Here is a 20,302-nt window from a genome sequence, read left to right on the forward strand (position 1 = left end):
TATTAAATCATGCATCGGAAACTTGGAGCCTCACTAAAGCTTTGGAAAATACGCTAGTTACAATTCAAAGAGCTATGGAAACAATATTGATGGGATTAACACTAACAGACAGAAAAAGAGCAACTTGGATACGAGAACAAACTAAAGTAGAGGGTATTCTAACAATATGTAAGAAAAAGAAATGGACATGGGCAGGACATATAATGAGAATGAGAGATGATAGATAGACATTAAGAATAATACAATGGGTCCCTACAGATTGTAAGCGAAGCTGGTGAACGAAGAGAAAACAATGGATTGATGAAATATGAAAATTTCCAAGTATAAACTGGCATAGAAATACCATACACAGACTTGAGTGGAAGGACATGTCTGAGGTCTTTGTTCTGCACTGGACTAGTAATGGCTCATGATTATGAGGATGATGTAAATATATCTGAGTCCTATCCTAAAGTTATCTTTTACAAATCTCTTTAGTGAAATTAGCAAAACAAAAGTTTTGGTAATCAATCTTGTATCATATATCTTGATAGAGAGATATATTTAAGAGCTTCTTTTACAGTTTTGAATCCTTGCCATATAAACAACAGCATTAATTTTTGTAAACCATGAGTTTTCATAACAAAATCACAAATTTTAAGTAATTTGTATTTTTCCTAACATTACTTACCTCAAACTACTTTCTTAGGAGTATCTGGGATCTCCTCCCATCCGACCAGAATTTTGTGTAGTTTACCCTACTCCCGTTTTCTATGCGGGGCATTCTCTGGCGGAGTGATACGCGCCCAGAGACGACCCGGGGTCAGAGAGCATGCTTGCTCAGGTCTCGATCTCCAGTAAGTTTTGTCAGATAGGTTTCTATCAAGTCCTGTAAGGCACTCGGGGTAGGATGGGCGGGCCATAACCCGAAAGTAGTTTGAGCTAAGTACTGTTAGGAAAAATACAAATTACTTAAAATTTGTGATTTGTTCTAACACGGAGTACTTACCTCGAACTACTTTCTTAGGAGACTTATACCTTAGAAGGTGGGAGTGTACCACAGGACCCAGAGACCGTGATGAGGAGAGAAAAGGGGGGGAAACCTAGATAGGAGGCTATGTTCTGCTGATCCTTCAAGAGAAAACACGAGAAATAGGGAAAACTACCCAAAAAACTATCTTGGTGTCTAAGTAACTCACCTCTGTAAAAATCCTCGGAGACGTATCCATTCACTGACGATGTATGCCCTGGTAGTTAAAGGATTTAGTGTCATTTCAGGGTAGGTAATAAGGGAACAGGGGGGGTAAGGAAGGAACCTTTGTCTCTTGGACTTACTGCCCGTGGTTACCCTGGGGCTAGACCTTTAAATCTTTTGAAGCGCTGAAATGACAGGACCGAGGGAGAATCCGTCCAAGGACCTCCTCGAGCACTCCTTCAATTAGGGGGCTGTGAAGGTTGACTGATTGGCCCAAGTACCTGCCCGCAGGATTTGGCCGACTGCCATGTTCTTCTCAAAGGCCAACGAAGTACTCAGACCTCTGATGTCGTGGGGTCTAGGCTTACCCGGAATAGGAATCCCTGCACTACTGTAGGCCTTCATGATCACTTGCCGTAGCCAGAAGGATATCGTGTTTTTGGAGATTGGTTTCTTCACTAATCCTGAAGAAACAAACAGACTCTTGATTTCGGGTCTAAGTCTGGCAGTCCTCTCCAAGTACTTGCGTACTGCTCTGACAGGGCACAGCCGCAAGTCCTTCGGGTTGTCTGAACGTGGGATTGCCGGCACCAAGAAGCCTTCAAACTTGGGGTCCCAGACTGCTGGGTTCTGGGTCTTGGCCATGAAGGATGGTACGAACTTGAAGGTAGCTTCACGCCAGCCCTTCCAGTGTGACACCTCGTATGAAAGTCCATGAAGCTCCCCTACCCGTTTTGCCGATGGCAGTGCTAACAGAAAAACTGTCTTGAGGGTGAGCTCCTTGTCTAAGATGTCCTTTAGGGGTTCAAAGGGAGTTTCTGACAGCATCTTCAGGACCTTAGACATGTCCCACTGGGGCACTCTAACTGCTTAAGGGGGGCATGATTGCTCGAAGCTCTTGATGAGCATCGAGATGTGTCTGGAGGAACCTAGGTCGATGCCCTTCAGGAGGAAGACTTGTCCTAGGGCGGCTCGAACTCCTTTAATGGCTGGGATGGACATAATTACCTCGTCCCTGAGATAGACTAAGAAGTCAGCTATCTCCGAGATGGAGGCTTTCAAGGGCTTGATGTTCTTCGCGACGCACCACTTCGTGAAGGTAGCCCATTTAGCCTGGTACACAGCGGCTGACGACCGTCTCAGATAACCCGACATCCTCGTTGCGGTCTTCGCCGAATACCCCTCCTTCCTCAGGAGACACTCGATAACCTCCACGCGTGAAGGCGGAGGGACCGAGGGTTTTCGTGGAACCTTTGAAAGTGTGGCTGCCGCAGAAGGTCTCACCTGTCCGGAAGGGGCCAAGGTGGGAGGCGCGCCAGTTCCTTTAGATCCGTGAACCACTCTCTCTCCGGCCACCAGGGCGCTACCAAAGTCATCCACAGGTTGTCCGCTCTCCTCACCCTCTTGAGGACTTGTCTGAGCATTCCGAAGGGAGGGAAGGCGTAAACGTCGAGGTTGTCCCAAGGATGCTGGAAGGCGTCCTCGAACGCTGCTCCTAGATCTGGCACAGGAGAACAAAACACGGGGAGCTGTGCGTTCAGCCTCGTGGCGAAGAGGTCTATTACTGGCGAGCCCCACTTCTGAATCAGAGTCTTGGCCACTTCTGGGTGCAAGGACCACTCAGACCCCACCACTTGACCCATTCTGCTGAGGCCGTCGGCCAGGACGTTCCTCTTCCCTGGAATGAACCTGGCCGAGATCTTGATCTGCTCCCCTTCGGCCCATTCCAGGAATTCCAACGTGAGGCCGCACAACTCCCTCGATTTTAGTCCTCCTTGCTTCTTTATGTAGGCCACCACCGTGGCGTTGTCGCACATCAGTGCCACGGTGTTTCCCCGGAGCTTCTGTACGAATTCTAGGCATTCCCTTTGCACTGACATCATTTCAAGTACGTTGATGTGAAGGTTCTTCTCTTCGGCTACCCATCTTCCTCTCGCTGTGCTGTCGAGGAGATGAGCACCCCAACCCTCCTTGGATGCGTCCGTGAACAGGAGCATCTCCGGAGGGTCGGCCGCGAAGGGCATCCCCTCGAGGGTGTTCGATGTGTCGTGCCACCACTCGAGGACCTCCTTCGTTTCCGAGGACATCGGGACCACCTTGTGCGGGGAGTCTCTCTGGTTCCAGGCCTCCTTCACGTTCCACTGTACTCCCCTGAGTTTGAGTCTCCCTTGTGGGACTAACTTCTCCAATGACACAAGGTGACCTATCAGTCTGCCAGTCCCTGGCTCTCCTGGGCAGACCCAGGAAGGGCCGTAGGATCTGGCTCAGTTTGTCCAGTCTCTCCGCAGAAGGGAATGCTCTCGCCAACCGAGAGTCCAGCACCATCCCGAGGTAGGTCATCCTGCTGGAGAGTATCAGTTGGGACTTCTCCAGGTTGATGGTGATACCCAGGACGTTGCAGAACTGCAGGAGCTTCGCGCCTTGCCCCCTCAGTACTTCCCTTGAGGCTGAAAGCAACAACCAGTCATCCAGGTACCGAATCAGGCGGATGCCCTGTTCGTGCGCCCAGGCTGAGACTGTCGCGAAGATCCTCGTGAAGACCTGAGGGGCTGTGGACAGACCGAAGCAGAGGGTCTTGAACTGTAACATTTGGGTACCCCATTTAACCCTTAGGTACTTCCTGCTGGAGGGGTGGACAGGGACCTGGAAGTATGCGTCCTTGAGGTCTATGGACATCATGAAGTCTCCTTCCCTCAAGGCCCCTAGGACCGACTTCGGAGTCTCCATCTTGAAGTCGGTCTTGCACACGAACCTGTTGAAGGCTGAGAGGTCTATGACCGGTCTCCAGCCCCCTGTCGCTTTCTCCACCAGGAAGAGTCTGCGGTAGAACCCTGGACCTGGGTTCTTGACTGGTTCCATTGCCCCTTTCGCCAACATAGCAGAGACCTCTTCTTGTAGGGCCGTCCTTCTCAAGGGGTCCTTCGGTGCCAACCATTCCGCCTGTAGATCTGGTATCAGAGGTGGGGGGTCCACCAGGAAGGGCAACCTGTACCCTTCTTTCAGGACTGTCACGGTCCATGGGTCCGATCCGTGGTCCCGCCATGCTTGCCAAGAATGTTTGAGGCATCCCCCCCCACCTGAGGCTTCGGCAGGAGTAGGGGGTCTCTCTCCCTATCTCCTTCGAGAGGCGTGGCCCAAACGACCTCTTCTGGCGGCTGAATAAGAGGGCCCGAATGCTGACTGCGCAGCCGACGTTCTCCTACGGGAGGGCTGCGAAGGTTGCTGCCAGGATATAGTAAGGGCGTCTCTCCTGGGCTGGTTAGGTGAGGCGCGAGGAAGGAGAGGGATGTCAGAAAGTGCTCTTCTATGGGTGGGTCTTCTTGCTGGAGGGGGCTTGGGTTCCCCCACATACTTTAGTTTCCTCACCCTCTCCACCGTCTCTTCCACTTCCTTGAGGGGGAAAACTGACTCGTCCCACAGTGGAAGGCTCCTCAGGGACCTCGCTTCCCTGTCAGGGAGCCGCCTTACAAGCCTGCTGAGCACTGTGTCCCTTTTTCTCAGTATCCAGTTGGCGGTTTGTGTTATAGACTGATAGTTAAGGAACTTCAGGGCCTTACCTCCCGAGCTAATCAGCTCCTTTAGCAAGGCCTGAATTTCCAGGATTGTGAGGTCGTGCGAAGACTGGAACCCTACCAGCGTGGAGGCCCACCAATCCAGTCACGATGACACGTGAATCCAGTCCCTGGACAGCTCCTCCATCATGGCAGTCTCCGCTGGGGAGAAACAAACCGGGGCCGTGGTAGCCCTCTCCTCTGCTGCGCCCTGTCACAAGATGGCGACTGCTGGTTCCAATGCGCAGGCCCCCGCGCGGTGTCCTTCTGGGAGGTAGAACCGGGACTGCGTCTTCAGGCCCTGGAGAAGTCTAGACGCGATCTGGTTCTTGGAGGCTACCGCATGGTTGGCCACGACCTTGCTAACGTGCGCCAATCATAGCTTCACATCCCTAGCTAAAGGGAGGGCTAGTGAGGGCCTCTGTTGTACAGGTACATCCACCAGCCTGTTGAGGCTCGAGAGCCAGACCTCGTCAGTAGAGGGCTCCGGTTCGTCCAGCCTATGGTGCCGTCGGATGAGGCCTATCACCCTCCTGTATGCAGAAACCTCCGCTGGCGAACCTTCTTCTCTGTCCTCTACCTTCTACGTTGGGCGTCCCAGTTCTCGTGACGAAGGACCTCCGACGGGGGGAGCCGCACGAGGAGGAGGCATCCTCCTGGAGTGGTCCAGTCCCCTCGCTTCAGGCAGTAGGATGGGTATCGCCGCTGGAACGGAGGCCTCAGTCCTGGATCTATCGAGGAAAGGTGTTTCTCCCGTTCTGGACGACTCATCGAAGATCTTGAGGCTGGGACGCGGCTGCCAGACCGAAGGGGCGACTCTCCCCGCTGGGCGGGTGGAGTCGCAACCTTCGCGGACTTATGCCTGTCCCTTGGTTCCTGATGAGACGAGTCCCTCCGTCGGTCATACTTCCTTTCGTCGACAAAACCTACTGGTGAGCGGGGCCTGGGGCGCCATCCCGAGGTGCCCGCGACTGCTGCAGCCCCCAGGAGTTGGCTACGGGGGATGGAGACTCGTACCCATTCTTCCTCCGGCGAAAGGCTTCTCCTGAATTTCCTCCTGGGGGATCTGGAACGTCTACTCACGTGGCGGGATCTTGAATGGGAGTACAAGCGAGATCGCCTCCTTCGGGACCTATCTCGCCGTCTTCTATGGTCTCACGGGGCTCCGTCTTCCGATGAGTAGGAGTAGGCCTTGACCGAGGAGCCTGAAGACCTGTAGGACCTCGTTGGAGGGCCTGAATCGTGCCGCGTTGCTGGTGGTTCTGCATGGGGTTCGACCGGCGACGAAGGCTCCATGAAGTCTGCCGGGAACGTAGCTGAAGGCATTGGAGGGGAGCGGGGGAGCTCCTCGCAGTGGAACCAGGTCTCAAACTCCTCTTTCATCCTCAGGGGCGATCTGAAGGGTGTCTTCGGAGGCGCCCACACGAGGGTGTCTGATGGCGGCGAGTCGTCCTTCTCAGCAGCACCCTCGGCTGCTGACGTACCTGAAAAACCTGCCCAAGAGGCGGGAGAAGAGACTGCAGCAGTTTTACCCCACATCGTATCGTCCGACGAGACGGGACCTGCTTTCACCAGGGCTCCGTCCCCCGGATACACACCCGCCTCCCCCTCAGGCCCCCACTTGCCTGGACCGAAGACACAATCCCACTGTCAGGTAAATCAGACTCCTGGGGAAGGGCCACAGGCCGCTTCCCCGCAACAGACTTACCTCGACCCCTACACTGGGTAGGGGAAGACGGCAGAGAGAGACTGTCCGACGGGACGCCGGGTGAAGCAAGGGGCGAAGAGACGCTGGACTTCCTAGGGGACCGTCGAGAGGCCTTGTTCTTCTTAGTGCCGTATCGCACCCACTGCACTTCATTCCAGGACTTGCACTCCGGACACGTGGTTGTAGGGGAACACACACTGCCCCTACACGACGAACACAAGGAGTGCGGGTCAACTTCGGGCTTAGAGAGGAAAGCGCCACACGATTTGCCGGCCACAGGCCCAGGGCAATGACGGGGATGCTCTATAACGCACTTGTAATACACCGCGAGACTCAGGAACACAGAGGGAAAGGATAGGGAAGCACACAAAGGGACCACGTGAGACACAATGGGGTCGGGGACACAAAGGGTCGCACTGGGTTAAGAGAGAGCGTCGGGGTGTTAACGCCGACGCGACCAAAAACTTACTGGAGATCAAGACCTGAGCAAGCATGCTCTTTGACCCCGGGTCGTCTCTGGGCGCGTATCACTCTGCCAAAGAATGTCCTGCATAGAAAACGGGAGTAAGGTAAACTACACAAAATTCTGGTCGGATGGGAGGAGATCCCAGATACTCCTAAGCAAGTAGTTTGAGGTAAGCACTCCGTGTTGGAACAATATATAATCATATTTTACAATACATACTGCAATATGCACAGAGAAAGAAAGTGGTTGATTTTCTGCACAAGAGCCATAGAAAAATTCAAGATGATGATGAAAGCACCTATCAACTATAAATTGCATATATTCTAATCTAAAATATTTGTGGCACATATATTTTCCAGGGAAAAGCAATTATTTTATGAGGTGAATGTAGATAAACAACTGTACTCTAAAGATTGAAAAGCTATACTTGATATGATTAAAAGTTAAAACACTAACTCATCACGACTCACCACAATCCAGCTCATCAGATTTGTCAAGACAATCATTACTTCCATCACATCTCAATGATTTGTGGATGCAGACACGACTTTGTACACACAAAAATTCTTCTTCACTACAACTTGGTGGTACCTGAAAAAATATTGTTAATATGAAGTAACCTATAACTACATAAACTGTATACTTTGTACAGCTTTTCTTAAGCAAAGTTTTTCATAAAAACACATTAGTTCAGGGACTCCAAAAGAGAGAAATAAAATGGCAGTCAGCTGTCAATAATGTTGTCTGATCCATGAGCTAAGAAAATTAGCTGGGTGGGAGGCAGAAAGTCCAGTATTGTTTCTAATAAAAATACATTGATTATTTTTTTGGAAACTTATATATGTTTCACAACATAATCGATTACCTATAGTTAGCTGTAGTTACAATTTTGGTGTAAAGCCCAGTATTGATTATTTGAGACTTTTAATAACAGAACCGAAGGCCCCGGTTGGTTGGTGCTCTAGCCACCCTATGACTCTATCGGGGGAAAGCTAATTTTATTGTAATAACCATTGCTCGAATGATAGATGCCATTGAAGGAAGAATCAGTATGACATAAATATTCAGCCCTCTCAAGAAATGACATCCTCTGACTGAGGAGTTCAAAATGTCAAGCTATTGTACTTCTGAAGCTATGAACCACTCTTTTTTTACAGGAGCAAAATGGTTCCACTTATATAAACTATAGTTACTATGATTCTAAGGATTTGAACTTCCTCTTTTACTGAGTACCTATGCCAGTCTATGTCTAGGGACCCTAGTCATTCTATTATCAAGTACCCGAGTAACTACACGGTCAAGGATATGAGCCATTCCACTTCTGAGGAACTGCATCCTTCCACATGAAAAGACCCAAGGTGCTAATCTCTATATTTATCTAATGTGAATGAGCTAGTGGCTTATCTTCCAAGCAAACAACACACGCAACCATTCAAACATGAGGAACCACACAGATTTTGCAAATCTTTGGCAGAATAATTTAAAAAAAAACATTTAACCTAAGGAAATGATACTATATTCCTTGCCAACCACATAATTATAAAGAGTTGTACAGGGCACTTGTTCTATTGATAAAATATCAAGACTACCATCTTCAGCAAATAAAGGATAAGCATTTGTTTAGAAGCACTAACTTTAGCAAGAGTGGGGAGGGGGGTAATAATGATCCAGGCAACAATCCTTCACTAAATTCCAGGTGCCTAAAAGAGCGGATAAAATTGTGGGTGTGAGGGTTACTCAGCACGAAAGTCTAAAGTAAATAAAGAATTGAGGCTCTACAAAAGAATCTCGAACCTGAGGGGTGCCGTGTACAGTCAGAGTCCTTACTGATTGATGCACTAGAACAACTAGCAACCACTTGAGAAGCTAGGATAGGCTTTGAAACCAAACAGGTTAGGCCTTAAATATCAACTTGAATAAAAAATTGTTTCTGAGTTTCCACAAAAGTAGTTAATATCAAATTCTTAAAATTACTAACAAAAATTAAACTCATTAAACTGACACAAAGACAAAAGCTGGAGAGGCATTATCATCCTCATTCCCTTTATAATTAACTAGCCTCACCTTCTCCACTAATAATAAGCCTTATATAAAACAAGAAATACCCTCTACTATAGAAACTGCAAAGGAAAATATCTTGAGAACACTTTATACGTTATTACCCACAAACAGTTTGCAAGCCTACATTTAAAGATTTTGGTTTATCAACTGTAATGACGGGCTCAAAGCAGGAAATTAAATTCACACTAAAACAAGATTAGGTAACTGATTAGTCTTATACAAGTCCAAATGTGTTTGAGATATAGATGACTGAAAGACTATAAAGAACTATAATTATCAGACCTCCTTTGTAACAGATAACAAACTAACGATTATCCACATAAAAAATAGAGAAGTGAGAGATATTCGTAGCCTTGGAAGCAGTTGTCTCCGAATACTTGGGGGAAAAACAGAATCAGAACTTACTTTAAACAACTTATTAGGGGTTATGTAGCAAATTTGTTTTGTGGTATTAGATTTCCAACATGACCTCTGTCCAAGAATGCATAGTCATTCAATATTGCTACAGTATTTGGTCACAGAGCTATAAAAGAATTGGATCCAAGTCTAATGATAGATTAAAAATTTAAGGTTCTTAAAAGGACAATAGATTTGATACGTTTTATGGTGCATGACTCGCATATTTTGAACGGCTTCGCAGATACACAAAATCTATTTTTGAGAACTAGCGACTGCATAAAAGAGGAATCACATAATATCATTCAGCATATATACATTTGTTACTCACTGTATTAAGTGTTCAAAATTATTTCTGCTTTCAATCTGGGTCATTATACTTATTTTATTACTGCTAAAGTTGTCAAAGCTATTGTGACTGCATGTGGCAGAGGAGGTTGGCATTCATAAAATGCTTTGAAACCACTAACTTATCCAAAGTCTAGTTTTGTATAATATACAATATATTTTACTGATTTTTTGCCAGTGTTTTTGTTCAACAGCTGTGAGTTATTTGGTTTCTTTAATAAAGGTGATAGTTCGGTATTCTTTCCTTTTTCCTGTTTTTCTCCCAAGAACTTATGTCTATAATGATACATCCAAGCATGAAAAAAACAATAGCATTTCAGCTATTCTAAAGAGCAATCATTGTGATTTTCAACATACCTTATCTTCACAATTAGCTTCATCACTGCCATCTCCACAGTCTTCAACTCCATCGCAAAGTTGGTATGTAGCAATACAAGTTTCATTAGCAGTACAATAAGTACAGCCATGAGTCTTCTGACATGTTTTCTGCAATAGACAGAGGAATAATTATAATACCAGTAACTCAAAATATGCAGTATACAAAATCTTTCTTTCTTAAATCATCTTTCACTAAATATGACAAACTTATAAAAGAGTTTGTATTTTTCCTAACATACAAACCCGAATTCTTTACTATAGGAGATATTCTAGCACGAGCTGGAAAATACGGCAGAAAACCTTAACAAGATCGTTAACAACCGGGCCGGTAGTTATCCACCTGTTAGTGGTGGGGGACTGCCAGTCAGTAGCTACTGAATACCTTCAATCGGATTCTAGCTAGGACTATTTTTAGGGGGGGGGGGGTGACGGAGGGAAGATTTGTGTAAAGAATTCGGGTTTGTATGTTAAGAAAAATACAAACTCTGTTATAAGTTTGTCATTTGTTCCTACACTAGATACAAACCCTCATTCTTTACTATAGGAGACTTAGTCTTGAGGTCAGGGTGGTCGAGGAGTTCCCTATTCCTAGGGAAGATAGTCCTCAGACTAGACTCTTTTGACGAAAAAATCTTCAGTTAAACTTTTCTTTGTAGATCCCCATAATCTTAGCATGACTGAAAGTTTGTAACTACGTGGAAACAAATGTTTCAGGATGAAGAGGGTCGGGAACATTCGACTCGGACCCTTTCATACTTAGGATTCCCCCGACCTTGAAAAGGGGAACCCTCGTGACTACGAGTATAGCTTATACCCTGTGAGAGGAGTCAGATGAGTTTCATACCTTATTTCCATTGGCGAGTCCAGCTGAAACTGGTTACAGACTAGAATACCCAAATGGGAGGAAGAAGGAAGTGCAGATGATAGATGGATGTCCTTCTAAAAACCTAGTGTAACACAAAATCCTCGACCAATGGCTACTGTCCCCTGAAAAGGTGTAAGGTAGCTACAGCACCTGTTGACCTGCCACAATAGGCCCTATAGAAAAGGTGTTTCGAGACCTATGTGTCACATCGGTTAAATAGTGAGTGGTGAATGTAGACTGGCGTTTCCAGACTCCAGCTCTTAAGACTTGGGAGACTGAAAAATTTCTCTTAAACGCCAGTGAGGCCGCCACTCCCCTAACTTAATGGGCTTTGGGTTGAGCTGCCTCTGGGTCTCCATGAATGGCTCTCGCAATAACTTTCTTGAGCCAAAAAGAGATGGTGTTGCGAGAGATTCTCTTCTTTACCTTGTTGGTACTGAGGAAGAGATAACAGAGGCGTGGTCTGAAAGGTCTGGTGCGCTTGAGGTATTTGCTTAGAAAACAGTAGCAATTGGTTAGTATCCTGTGTTACCTTACTGAGGCTGGAAAATTGAAATTCTCTAAACCTCTCATCGGCCGATGAAGGATTCTGAGTTCTGGCCACAAAGCCTGGCACGAAGTTGAGCGAGACTTCGTCCCATCCTCTAGAATGGGTGACTTTGTAGGATAGACCATGTAGTTCCCCCGACCCTTTTTGCCGGGGCCAGAGCTACTAGGAAGATTGTCTTAAGGGTTAGGAAGTAGTCAGAGGTCCTATTTAAGGGCTCAGAGGGTGGAACATTCAAGGAACGTAAGACCAGAGACACGTCCCAAGGTTGTGGTCTAATCTCAACTGGGGGGGTAAGATCTCTCAAAACCTCAAATCAACAAGGTGCTATCTTCTGAGGTGGAAAGGTCAACCCCTCTAAGTCTACAAATGAGGCTTAAGGCTGAACGATAGCCTTTAATTGCCGAAACTGAGAGGAGTTTTTCCTCCCTGAGGTACACAAGGAAGTCTGCCACTAATGGAAGAGAGGGATCGAGTGGAGACACGCCCCGCCCTCTACACCAAGCTGCAAACACTCTCCATCTTGCTTGGTAGAGGTTTGTGGAAGATTGGCGCAGGTGCCTGGACATGTGCTCAGCCACCTTCCCTGAAAAGCCTTTGCTTCTGAGGAGTGACTGGACAGCCTCCAGGCGTGAAGCTTCAGGAAGGGGATTCTCCCGTGGGGGATACCACTGTGTGGCTGCGTCAGCAGAAGGGGTTCTGGAGGCAGAATCCTTTGAACTTGAACCAGCAGGGAAAGAGGGTCTGCGTACCATTCTCTGCTTGGCCATGCCAGAGCTATTAGAGTTAGCTTACAGTTCCGGGAGGTCCTGAGTTTGTTGATCACCTTTCTGAGCAGGCAAAAGGGTGGAAAAGCATATCCGTCCAGGTTATCCCAACAATGTTGAAGGGCGTCCTGGATCGCTGCTTGATGGTCTGGAACTGGGGATCCGTAGCGGGGAAGTTTCGCATTCGGAGAAGTGGCGAACAGGTCTATTGTGGGGAAACCCAACAAAGCTATTACTGTCTTCGCTACTCGAGGATCCAAAGACCATTTGCCACTCATCACTTGGTGATGCCTGCTCAGTTGATCCGCAACAATGTTTCTCCAGCCCGGAATAAACCTGGCTGTGAGAGAAATGTTGTGACCTTCCGCCCACTGGCAAATCTGGACCGCTAGCAGACAGAGGTCTCTTGCCAGAGTACCCCCTTGTTTGTTGATGTACGAGACGGTTGGGGAGTTGTCGCTCATCAGCATCACCTCTCGTCCTTGCAGATCTTTTACAAAGTATTTTAGGCCTTTCCAGGCTGCTAATAATTCCAGGTGATTTATATGGAGAGTTTGTTCTATCAGAGACCAAACTCTTGATGCTAATTTCGGGCCAGGGTGGGAATCCCAGCCCCGTAGCGATACGTCCGAAAAGTTTTCACTTCGGACTGGGGCTTTGGAGGGGAATGCCCTTTTGGATATTCTCTCTGGTTGACCACCAATGAAGATCTTGTATCACCAGAGCTGGAACCTCCACTGACAAGAATAGGGGATCTGACTTTTGAGACCAATGGGTCTTCAGATGCCACTGGAGACTTTTCATTCTTGATCTTCCGGCTCGAACTAGTTTTTCCAGGGAGGAAAGATGGCCCAGAATTTTCTGCCACGACTTGGCTGTAGGAGGCAGTGGAGACAAGAGTTGGCCGATGGATTGTTCCAGTCTCCGAAGTCTGTCTTCTGAAGGGAACACCCTCCCTACCTGGGTGTTGATGGACATACCCAGATAGTTTAAGACTTGGGTTGGAATCAAGCAGGATTTCTCTGCGTTTACAAGGATTCCCAGGTCCTTGCAAAGGTCTAGAAGTCTTCTCAGGTAATCCAGAGCTAGCTCCCTGGACAAGGCCAGGAGTAGCCAATCGTCTAGGTACCTTAGCAGACGTATCCCGTGCTTGTGAGCCCACGAGGAAACGAGTTCGAAAACCCTCGTAAAGACCTGTGGGGCGGTCGAGAGGCCGAAGCATATGACTTTGAACTCGAAAATTCGACCCTGAACCAGAAAGCGCAGGAATTTCCGATATGCGCGATGGATCGGCACTTGGAAATATGCGTCTTTCAAGTCCACAGATGCCATAAAGTCTCCTGGATTAACCGCTTGGGTCACGGAGGCTGATGTCTCCATTTTGAATGGAGTTTGCTTCACAAACTGATTCAAGGTAGAAAGATCGATTACTGGTCTCTAACCTCCCGAGGCTTTTTCTACCCGAAAGAGGCAACTGAAAAACCCCGGGGAGGTGTTGGAGACCTCTTGTATGGCGCCTTTTATAAGCATGCTCTAGATCTCCCGAGCTATGGCTTGCTGTTTCCTGGGATCCCGAGGGACCTGGGAGGACGAGATCAGGGGAGGAATTAGAGGAGGAGGAGAGCCTATGAAGGGGATGCGGTACCCCCAACGAAGCACATTGATGGTCCATTGCATGGCCCCCATAGCCTTCCACCTCCTCCAATTCCCCTGCAGGCACCCCCCTATGCACTGTGAGGGGGGAGCCGTGACCCTATTTCTGTCTAGGGTTCCTCCCTCTGCCTTTAGCCTTGGGAGGAGGCGACTTTCCTCTGCCCATAGGTTTGGCTATAAAAGAGGGGCGGCTGAGGCTCTTGGCTGGGAGTGGAGTTGCGGTTGTGGTTTAGGGTTGAGGAGTTGGCTGCTGTTGCATTGTGCGAAGGGAGGCAGCCTTTTACATCGCGGTGTCCTGCGTCTCTTTCCTCCAAGTATCTAGGGCAGAGGAAACTGCCTGTTTAGAAAAGAGAAGACGTTGCAGAATGTCAGTGTTTCTCAAATCTGACTTCTCCGCCTTACCGATGCTCCCATGAAGTCTGGAAACTACTGATTCCCTCCTTTTGAGGATCCAATTGCCCCACATGGTTGCAGTTGTAGCAGTTAGGAAGTCCATTGTTTTAGCACCAGCAGCTAGGACTTCCTGCAGGGACTGCATGGAGTTTTGGTTTGATAGATCTTTGTGACTCGCTAGGTAGCCGACTGTGCCTGACCACATGTCAAACAAGGATAATGCCTCCAGAAGAGACATTGATGCTGCTTCCATTGCCGAGGCTTCTGTGGCAGTGAAGGAGACTGGGAGAGAAGAGAGTCTCTCGGAAGAGCAGCCAGGTGTGAGCCTTGCTGTGAGGGGATCCAGGGTCAGAGGAGAAGGGTTGGCATCTCTGACCTTGTAAAAGCGTTTTTGCCATGAAAAAGGGAATTGTAGAAGTTTGTGGGATCCTTGAGACTTCAAGGAACCCGTTTCCCCCGAGACCACCTGCAAGCCCTTCCTCAGACGGCCTGCAGTGTGATTAGACCAGGGAAGTTCGATTCTGGTCTTTGGGTTTGGTGGAGGACGACATAGTCTGTCTAAAGCTGGAGCGTTGGTGTGTCAAGGCGACAGATGTAGATCGCCGAGGCCTGAGATATTACACATAGTTCTTAGAGCCCTCAGATAGGAGGACTCTAAGTCCTCTGAGGGTTGCTCTTCCGAGGAATCTTCTGGTCGCACTAATTCCTCGCGAGGAAGGGCGATAGAAGTCTGAGTGTCTGGAGGTAACGGCGAAGTAGGATACTCCATTGTCATTATTCTAAGGGAAGGCTGAGCGCTGGTTAATGGCGCCGCGAGCGCCTAACCTCGCCTGGAAGTCGATGGTCTAAGCGTAGGTGACCGAATTATCGGTACTGTCTTAGTAAGAGGTTGCTTTGATTGGCGGTCTGGCCTCTTCCCTCTGTTCTCAACCGAGGAGAAGAAGGGTTGAACCGCTGCGTCTTCTTCAGAGGTTCTCGTGAGGCTCGTATTCCGTAACTTGTTAGGGAGCACGGGAACCGGAGCTGTCCTGTCTGAAACACGAGGGCGAGGTGAATGACCCGTGCGGATATGCCCGGAGACTTGCGCGATTAGGAGGTTGACGGACGGGAGCATTCTCTCTCTGTTGATACATGGCGACAGTGAGGAGAAGTGCTCTTTCTCCCTTTCCTAGAGCGATCTGATATCCTCAAACTAATATGTGAAGGAGAGGGATCGCGCTCAGAGTGCGCTTTTCCCTTGTCCGCGCTCCGGGCGCGATTAGATGAAAAATCGTGGGAAGAGCTTCTCCAACGGGAGCGCATGTTACGCTTAGGAGAACTCTCTTGTGACGAAGAGCGAGAATGTATTGTAGCGCTCTTTTTCTTGAAGCGCCTAAATAATCCCTCACGAGAGGAAGTCGATCACGAGGCAGAACAATGACGCGAGGAAGCGCTCTTCTTATATTTGTGACGAGAGCGCATATAGTCTCTCGGCGAGACATTTCGTGAAGAGATAGAAGGCGAGGAAGAGCGAGAACGATGACGTCTCTTTCTATGTTGCCTGTCTCTCCGACGAGAACGTCTGGGCGAAGGGGAGCAAGCTCTCCTTTTCCTCTTCTCTCTCTCCCTCCTAGCCTCCGAGGAGGGCGAAGACAATGAGGAGGAGGAGGAGGAGGAGGAGGAGGAGGAGGTACAGTGAACCCTCGTTTATCGCGGTAGATAGGTTCCAGACCCGGCCGCGATAGGTGAAAATCCGCGAAGTAGTGACACCATATTTACCTATTTATTTAACATGTATATTCAGACTTTTAAAACCTTCCCTTGTACGTAGTACTGTTAACAAACTACCCTTTAATGTACAGAACACTTGATGCATGTACTAACGTACCCTAAACTAAAACAGGCCCAAATATTAAGGGCGACTTTATATCATGCGTTTCCTAAAGACGCCAAAAAGCACGATAAAAAATGGCAACCAATGTTTTGTTTACGTTTATCTCTGATTATAATGAAGAAACAAACGCATTTACACATCTGTGTATAGGTTAGTTTCTGCATCGATTATATTGATTATTCAGTACAGTATGTTGATTTGGTTATTACTAATGTTTTACTTAATTTTTCTTAGGACTTCCAAATGAAATGTTTTTCTTTATGACGCCGCCTGAAACGACGGCGTCATAAAGTACGCTCAGTAAACAAACTAAGGAATTTAACGCGCATGATGAAAGTGATAAATAATGATATTACAGTAAAAGCTTTAATAAAATATGTTATTACAAATATTATTTACCGTATCTAGATAAAATCATGCATACGTAGCAAAGCAGGAAAACAATCTACGAGAGAGAGAGAGAGAGAGAGAGAGAGAGAGAGAGAGAGAGAGAGAGAGAGAGTTGTTTTACATACGTAAATGTAAATTTTAAACAAAAAAAAAAAATAGCCCCATTTCATATAAAATAGATTACAAATATTTTACTTTATCATATTACAGTAGTCTGTATAATACTGTAAAGTTCAGTACAGTATGTTGTTGTTAAAGTCGTGGCGATGAAATTCTCACGAAACAAAAACACGACGCCATTTGAGTACAACAGCTGATTCTCTCTCTCTCTCTCTCTCTCTCTCTCTCTCTCTCTCTCTCTCTCTCTCTCTCTCTCTCTCTCTCTCTCTCTCTCTCTCTCTTCGTGTTATACAATACTTACATTTAGATGAAGAAACTAAAATTAGTTTGCTTAGTGTCAATTAAATACGAAACGAAATAATTAGGCGTAGTCTACATCCATTTCAATCATAGCTAAAAATACGGCATCCGATTTCATCAGCTAACCACTATTTTTTGGGAAATATCATTTTATTCTAGAAAATTGCCACTCTTTAAATAGTTAATTGCACATTAAGAAAGCGTGTACTTTTGTTTTTAAATTTCGGGTTTGTTTTAAAAAATCGAGTATTGTTGACTTCTTTTTTTTTTTTACTTTTGGCTGTGATTAGATCAGCTGTCATCTAGCTGCCGCTCTTGAGTGTGTACGAATACACTAAAAAAGTATCATTTATACCATTTCTTAACTTATTCAAACCATCTACAGTATACAGTTGATATTACATAAGCACCAATGTGTTATAACCTATCAAATTTTTTTGTTTATTACATTTAAACCCCCCCCCCCTCTCTCTCTCTCTCTCTCTCTCTCTCTCTCTCTCTCTCTCTCTCTCTCTCTCTCTGTGGGCTACTTTTCACTACCTCCCATTCCTTACCTCTCTCTATCTCTCTAACAAATGATATCTTTGTTGCTCCTCAAAGTTTCATTTATATTGAAAATCAATCACGATTCAATTTTCCTTACTTTCTCCAATCTCGCACCATTGGTCACATCGCTGTATTTTCGATATTTCTGGAAAATACGCGATATATGTATATACATGGGTTATGAAAAAAATCCGCGAAGTGGTGAATCCGCGATGGTCGAACCGCGAAGTAGCGAGGGTTCACTGTACTGTGATGTTTGCGCTTGCGACATTGTAGTTTCGTAGAAGCGCAAGCGAGGTGCGAAGTAGGCACTGCTGGAGCTGAAGTTACTATATCTGCTGAAACTTCTGCGGGCGCCGACTGAGTTGACGGGAGGTAGGCGAGGTCTGGAACTCCCCAGGGTTCCAAAACAGAAGGGACCTGAGGTAAAACTTTGCCTGCAAGGAACTGGTTCCACACTTCTTCCGAAGGAGAACCAGGAAGTCCAAGGGCAAGCCATACTGCACATACGTGATCTGGAATAGAAGCGGTAATAAGAGTCATTCCCGGTGGCGGAAAAAATTGTCCCACTGGGAGGGGCAACGTGATCCGCCTGACCAAGGGGAATGGGGGTTAAGTCAATGGTGCCGCTCTTCCTTGACTTCCCCCGGAGGATGGAGGCAAGGAAGAGTCTGAAGGGAGAGATCGAGAGGCCGAAGAAGAGGCCCGAGACTCCTTACTTTTCGACGGCGAACCTGGAGGTAACAAATCTTTTTTGGATTTCTTCTTTCTCTTCATGAACTTTTCCCACTGAGAGGGCGACCATTCCTTACATACTTGGCAGGGGGAGCCTTCAGAACACCTATCACCTCTGCATGAAGGGCATAGGGAATGAGGATCCACCTCCGGTGGTGACATGAATGTGCCACAAGATTTTTGGGGAACCCCGGGACACTTCCTCATAATAGAGGACATCACATGTAACAAAGAAAAAGAAAAAGTTGATCAAAAACACAATAAAGAAAGGCTAGTCTGCCAGTCAAACAAAAACAGGAGCAGCGGTGTTACCACTGCGACGGCTAGAATTCGATTGAAGGTATTCAGCAGCTACCGACCGGCAGTCCCCCACCACTATCAGGTGGATAACTACCGGCCCGGTCGTTAACGACCTAGTTAAGGTTTTCTGCCGTATTTTCCAGCTCGCGTTAGAATATCTCCTATAGTAAAGAATGAGGGTTTGTATCTAGTGTAGGAACAAACTATTCTTCCCAAATCAAAACAAATATGCTGCTCCATCATAATTCCATCAATCTTATTAAACCTAGATGCAACTTGTAGTTTTGGAGGAATAAATTATCCTAATACCAAAATCTATTCAAAATCTCAATCCATTTTTTAGTTAGGGCACATATTTCTGTTGCACAGAGTAATACAGGTCGTATGCTCCTTTCTAGGTCTTTGTTTTCTATACTAATACAGTAAGACATTTTCATTAAACAGTATTCTGCCTATCTCTCCATGTCATCCATCCTGCAGCTACTCTCTTTCTTACTACTTTCTCACTTCCTGCTCCAGTCTAGTCTGTCCCCAAAGTAGAAGAAAAGCTCTCTATCTTTTCTTCAAACCTACTTTTTTTAACATTAAAGGGGTTCTAAACTCCCACATCTTCCCCATTTCTTCTAATATATTCCAAGCAACATAACCTTTTACTAAATGTCTATTTTGCAATCCTGAGCCCCTATTGTGGTTCTAAGATACATGCCGTACAAAGTACATACTTCATAACCACTCATTTTCCATAACAACTAAATGGCCCCTTCCCTAATTATACTTTATGTTTTCTTTCCAGCTGATTTTCCCTCCTGTTCTTTTAACCTCTTCCAATTTTTAAACATTTCCCCCAACTTCTTTCTCAGCTCCTGCTGTAAATACTAGGTCATTCTGCAACCCTGCGTAACTTCACCTAATACTATAAGTAATAGCAAAAGCATTCACCCCAACTCCTTCATGGACACTAACAAATACTTGTAAGTTAAAATTGAACTTAATACATAAAGTATTATCAAACCAAAGTTCCAATTTAAAAAAATAACTTACCTCATCTACAAAACTTCTGCAATAATTACTGCAAAATGGTGTAGTTGGAGGATTAGTGTTTCTAGGATTGGCACAAACAGTCTCACAGTTCTTTTCATCTGTACCATCCCTACAGTCATCATCTCCATCACAAACATAAAACAATGGCACACATCTTTTATTATTGCACTTGAAATCCTCCGGACCACAGTCTTGGTACTCTGAAAATAACAAAATAACTTTCACCAACTTTATCTAAAACAAAGGTTTTCAATAAATGGACTTCTTACTGTAAAAACTTAATCATATTTTTAAATGTAATGAACATGCAATGACCTTTCATTTCATGGAAGGAGTTAAAATCTAAGCTAAATATTCTACAGACAATATGAAAGCATTATAATCTGTTTTCCTAAAAATCACTGCATTTATTCATTAGGAAATAGTTTCCAATATTAACATGAATATCTCAACCATTTGATGTACATCACTTTTTCATCATCCATCACAGAACTCACTTCAATAAAAATTAAATTTCTAAACAATCTAAAAACACAAAACTAGTTGTCATTCAGTTACTGACCCCTGGCATATAAGAGACAAGGCATACCTGAGATATCCAAGTGAAAATATAAGCATGATAATGATAAAATACACAAAATAATTTTTTAACACATACAGTATATGTAAGATATCTTTTATGTAAAAGAA

At 46.1% G+C, this 20,302-nt stretch overlaps 1 protein-coding gene across 4 annotated transcripts in view; it reads right to left on the reverse strand.

The window, feature by feature from the left end:
- LRP1 (LDL receptor protein 1) overlaps positions 1 to 20,302 on the reverse strand; it is a 1,015,507-nt gene that overhangs the window by 708,065 nt on the left and 287,140 nt on the right. For all 4 annotated transcript variants that reach the window (XM_068367027.1, XM_068367026.1, XM_068367028.1 and 1 more), the window contains 3 exons: positions 19,613 to 19,812; positions 10,062 to 10,190; positions 7,370 to 7,490 (listed from right to left, as the gene is read on the reverse strand). In XM_068367027.1, the coding sequence (XP_068223128.1) occupies positions 7,370 to 7,490; positions 10,062 to 10,190; positions 19,613 to 19,812 (450 nt within the window). The remainder of the gene's footprint in view (positions 1 to 7,369; positions 7,491 to 10,061; positions 10,191 to 19,612; positions 19,813 to 20,302) is intronic.

Source organism: Palaemon carinicauda, chromosome 44 (assembly GCF_036898095.1).
Source record: "Palaemon carinicauda isolate YSFRI2023 chromosome 44, ASM3689809v2, whole genome shotgun sequence".
NCBI classification, from domain to species: Eukaryota; Metazoa; Arthropoda; class Malacostraca; order Decapoda; family Palaemonidae; genus Palaemon; species Palaemon carinicauda.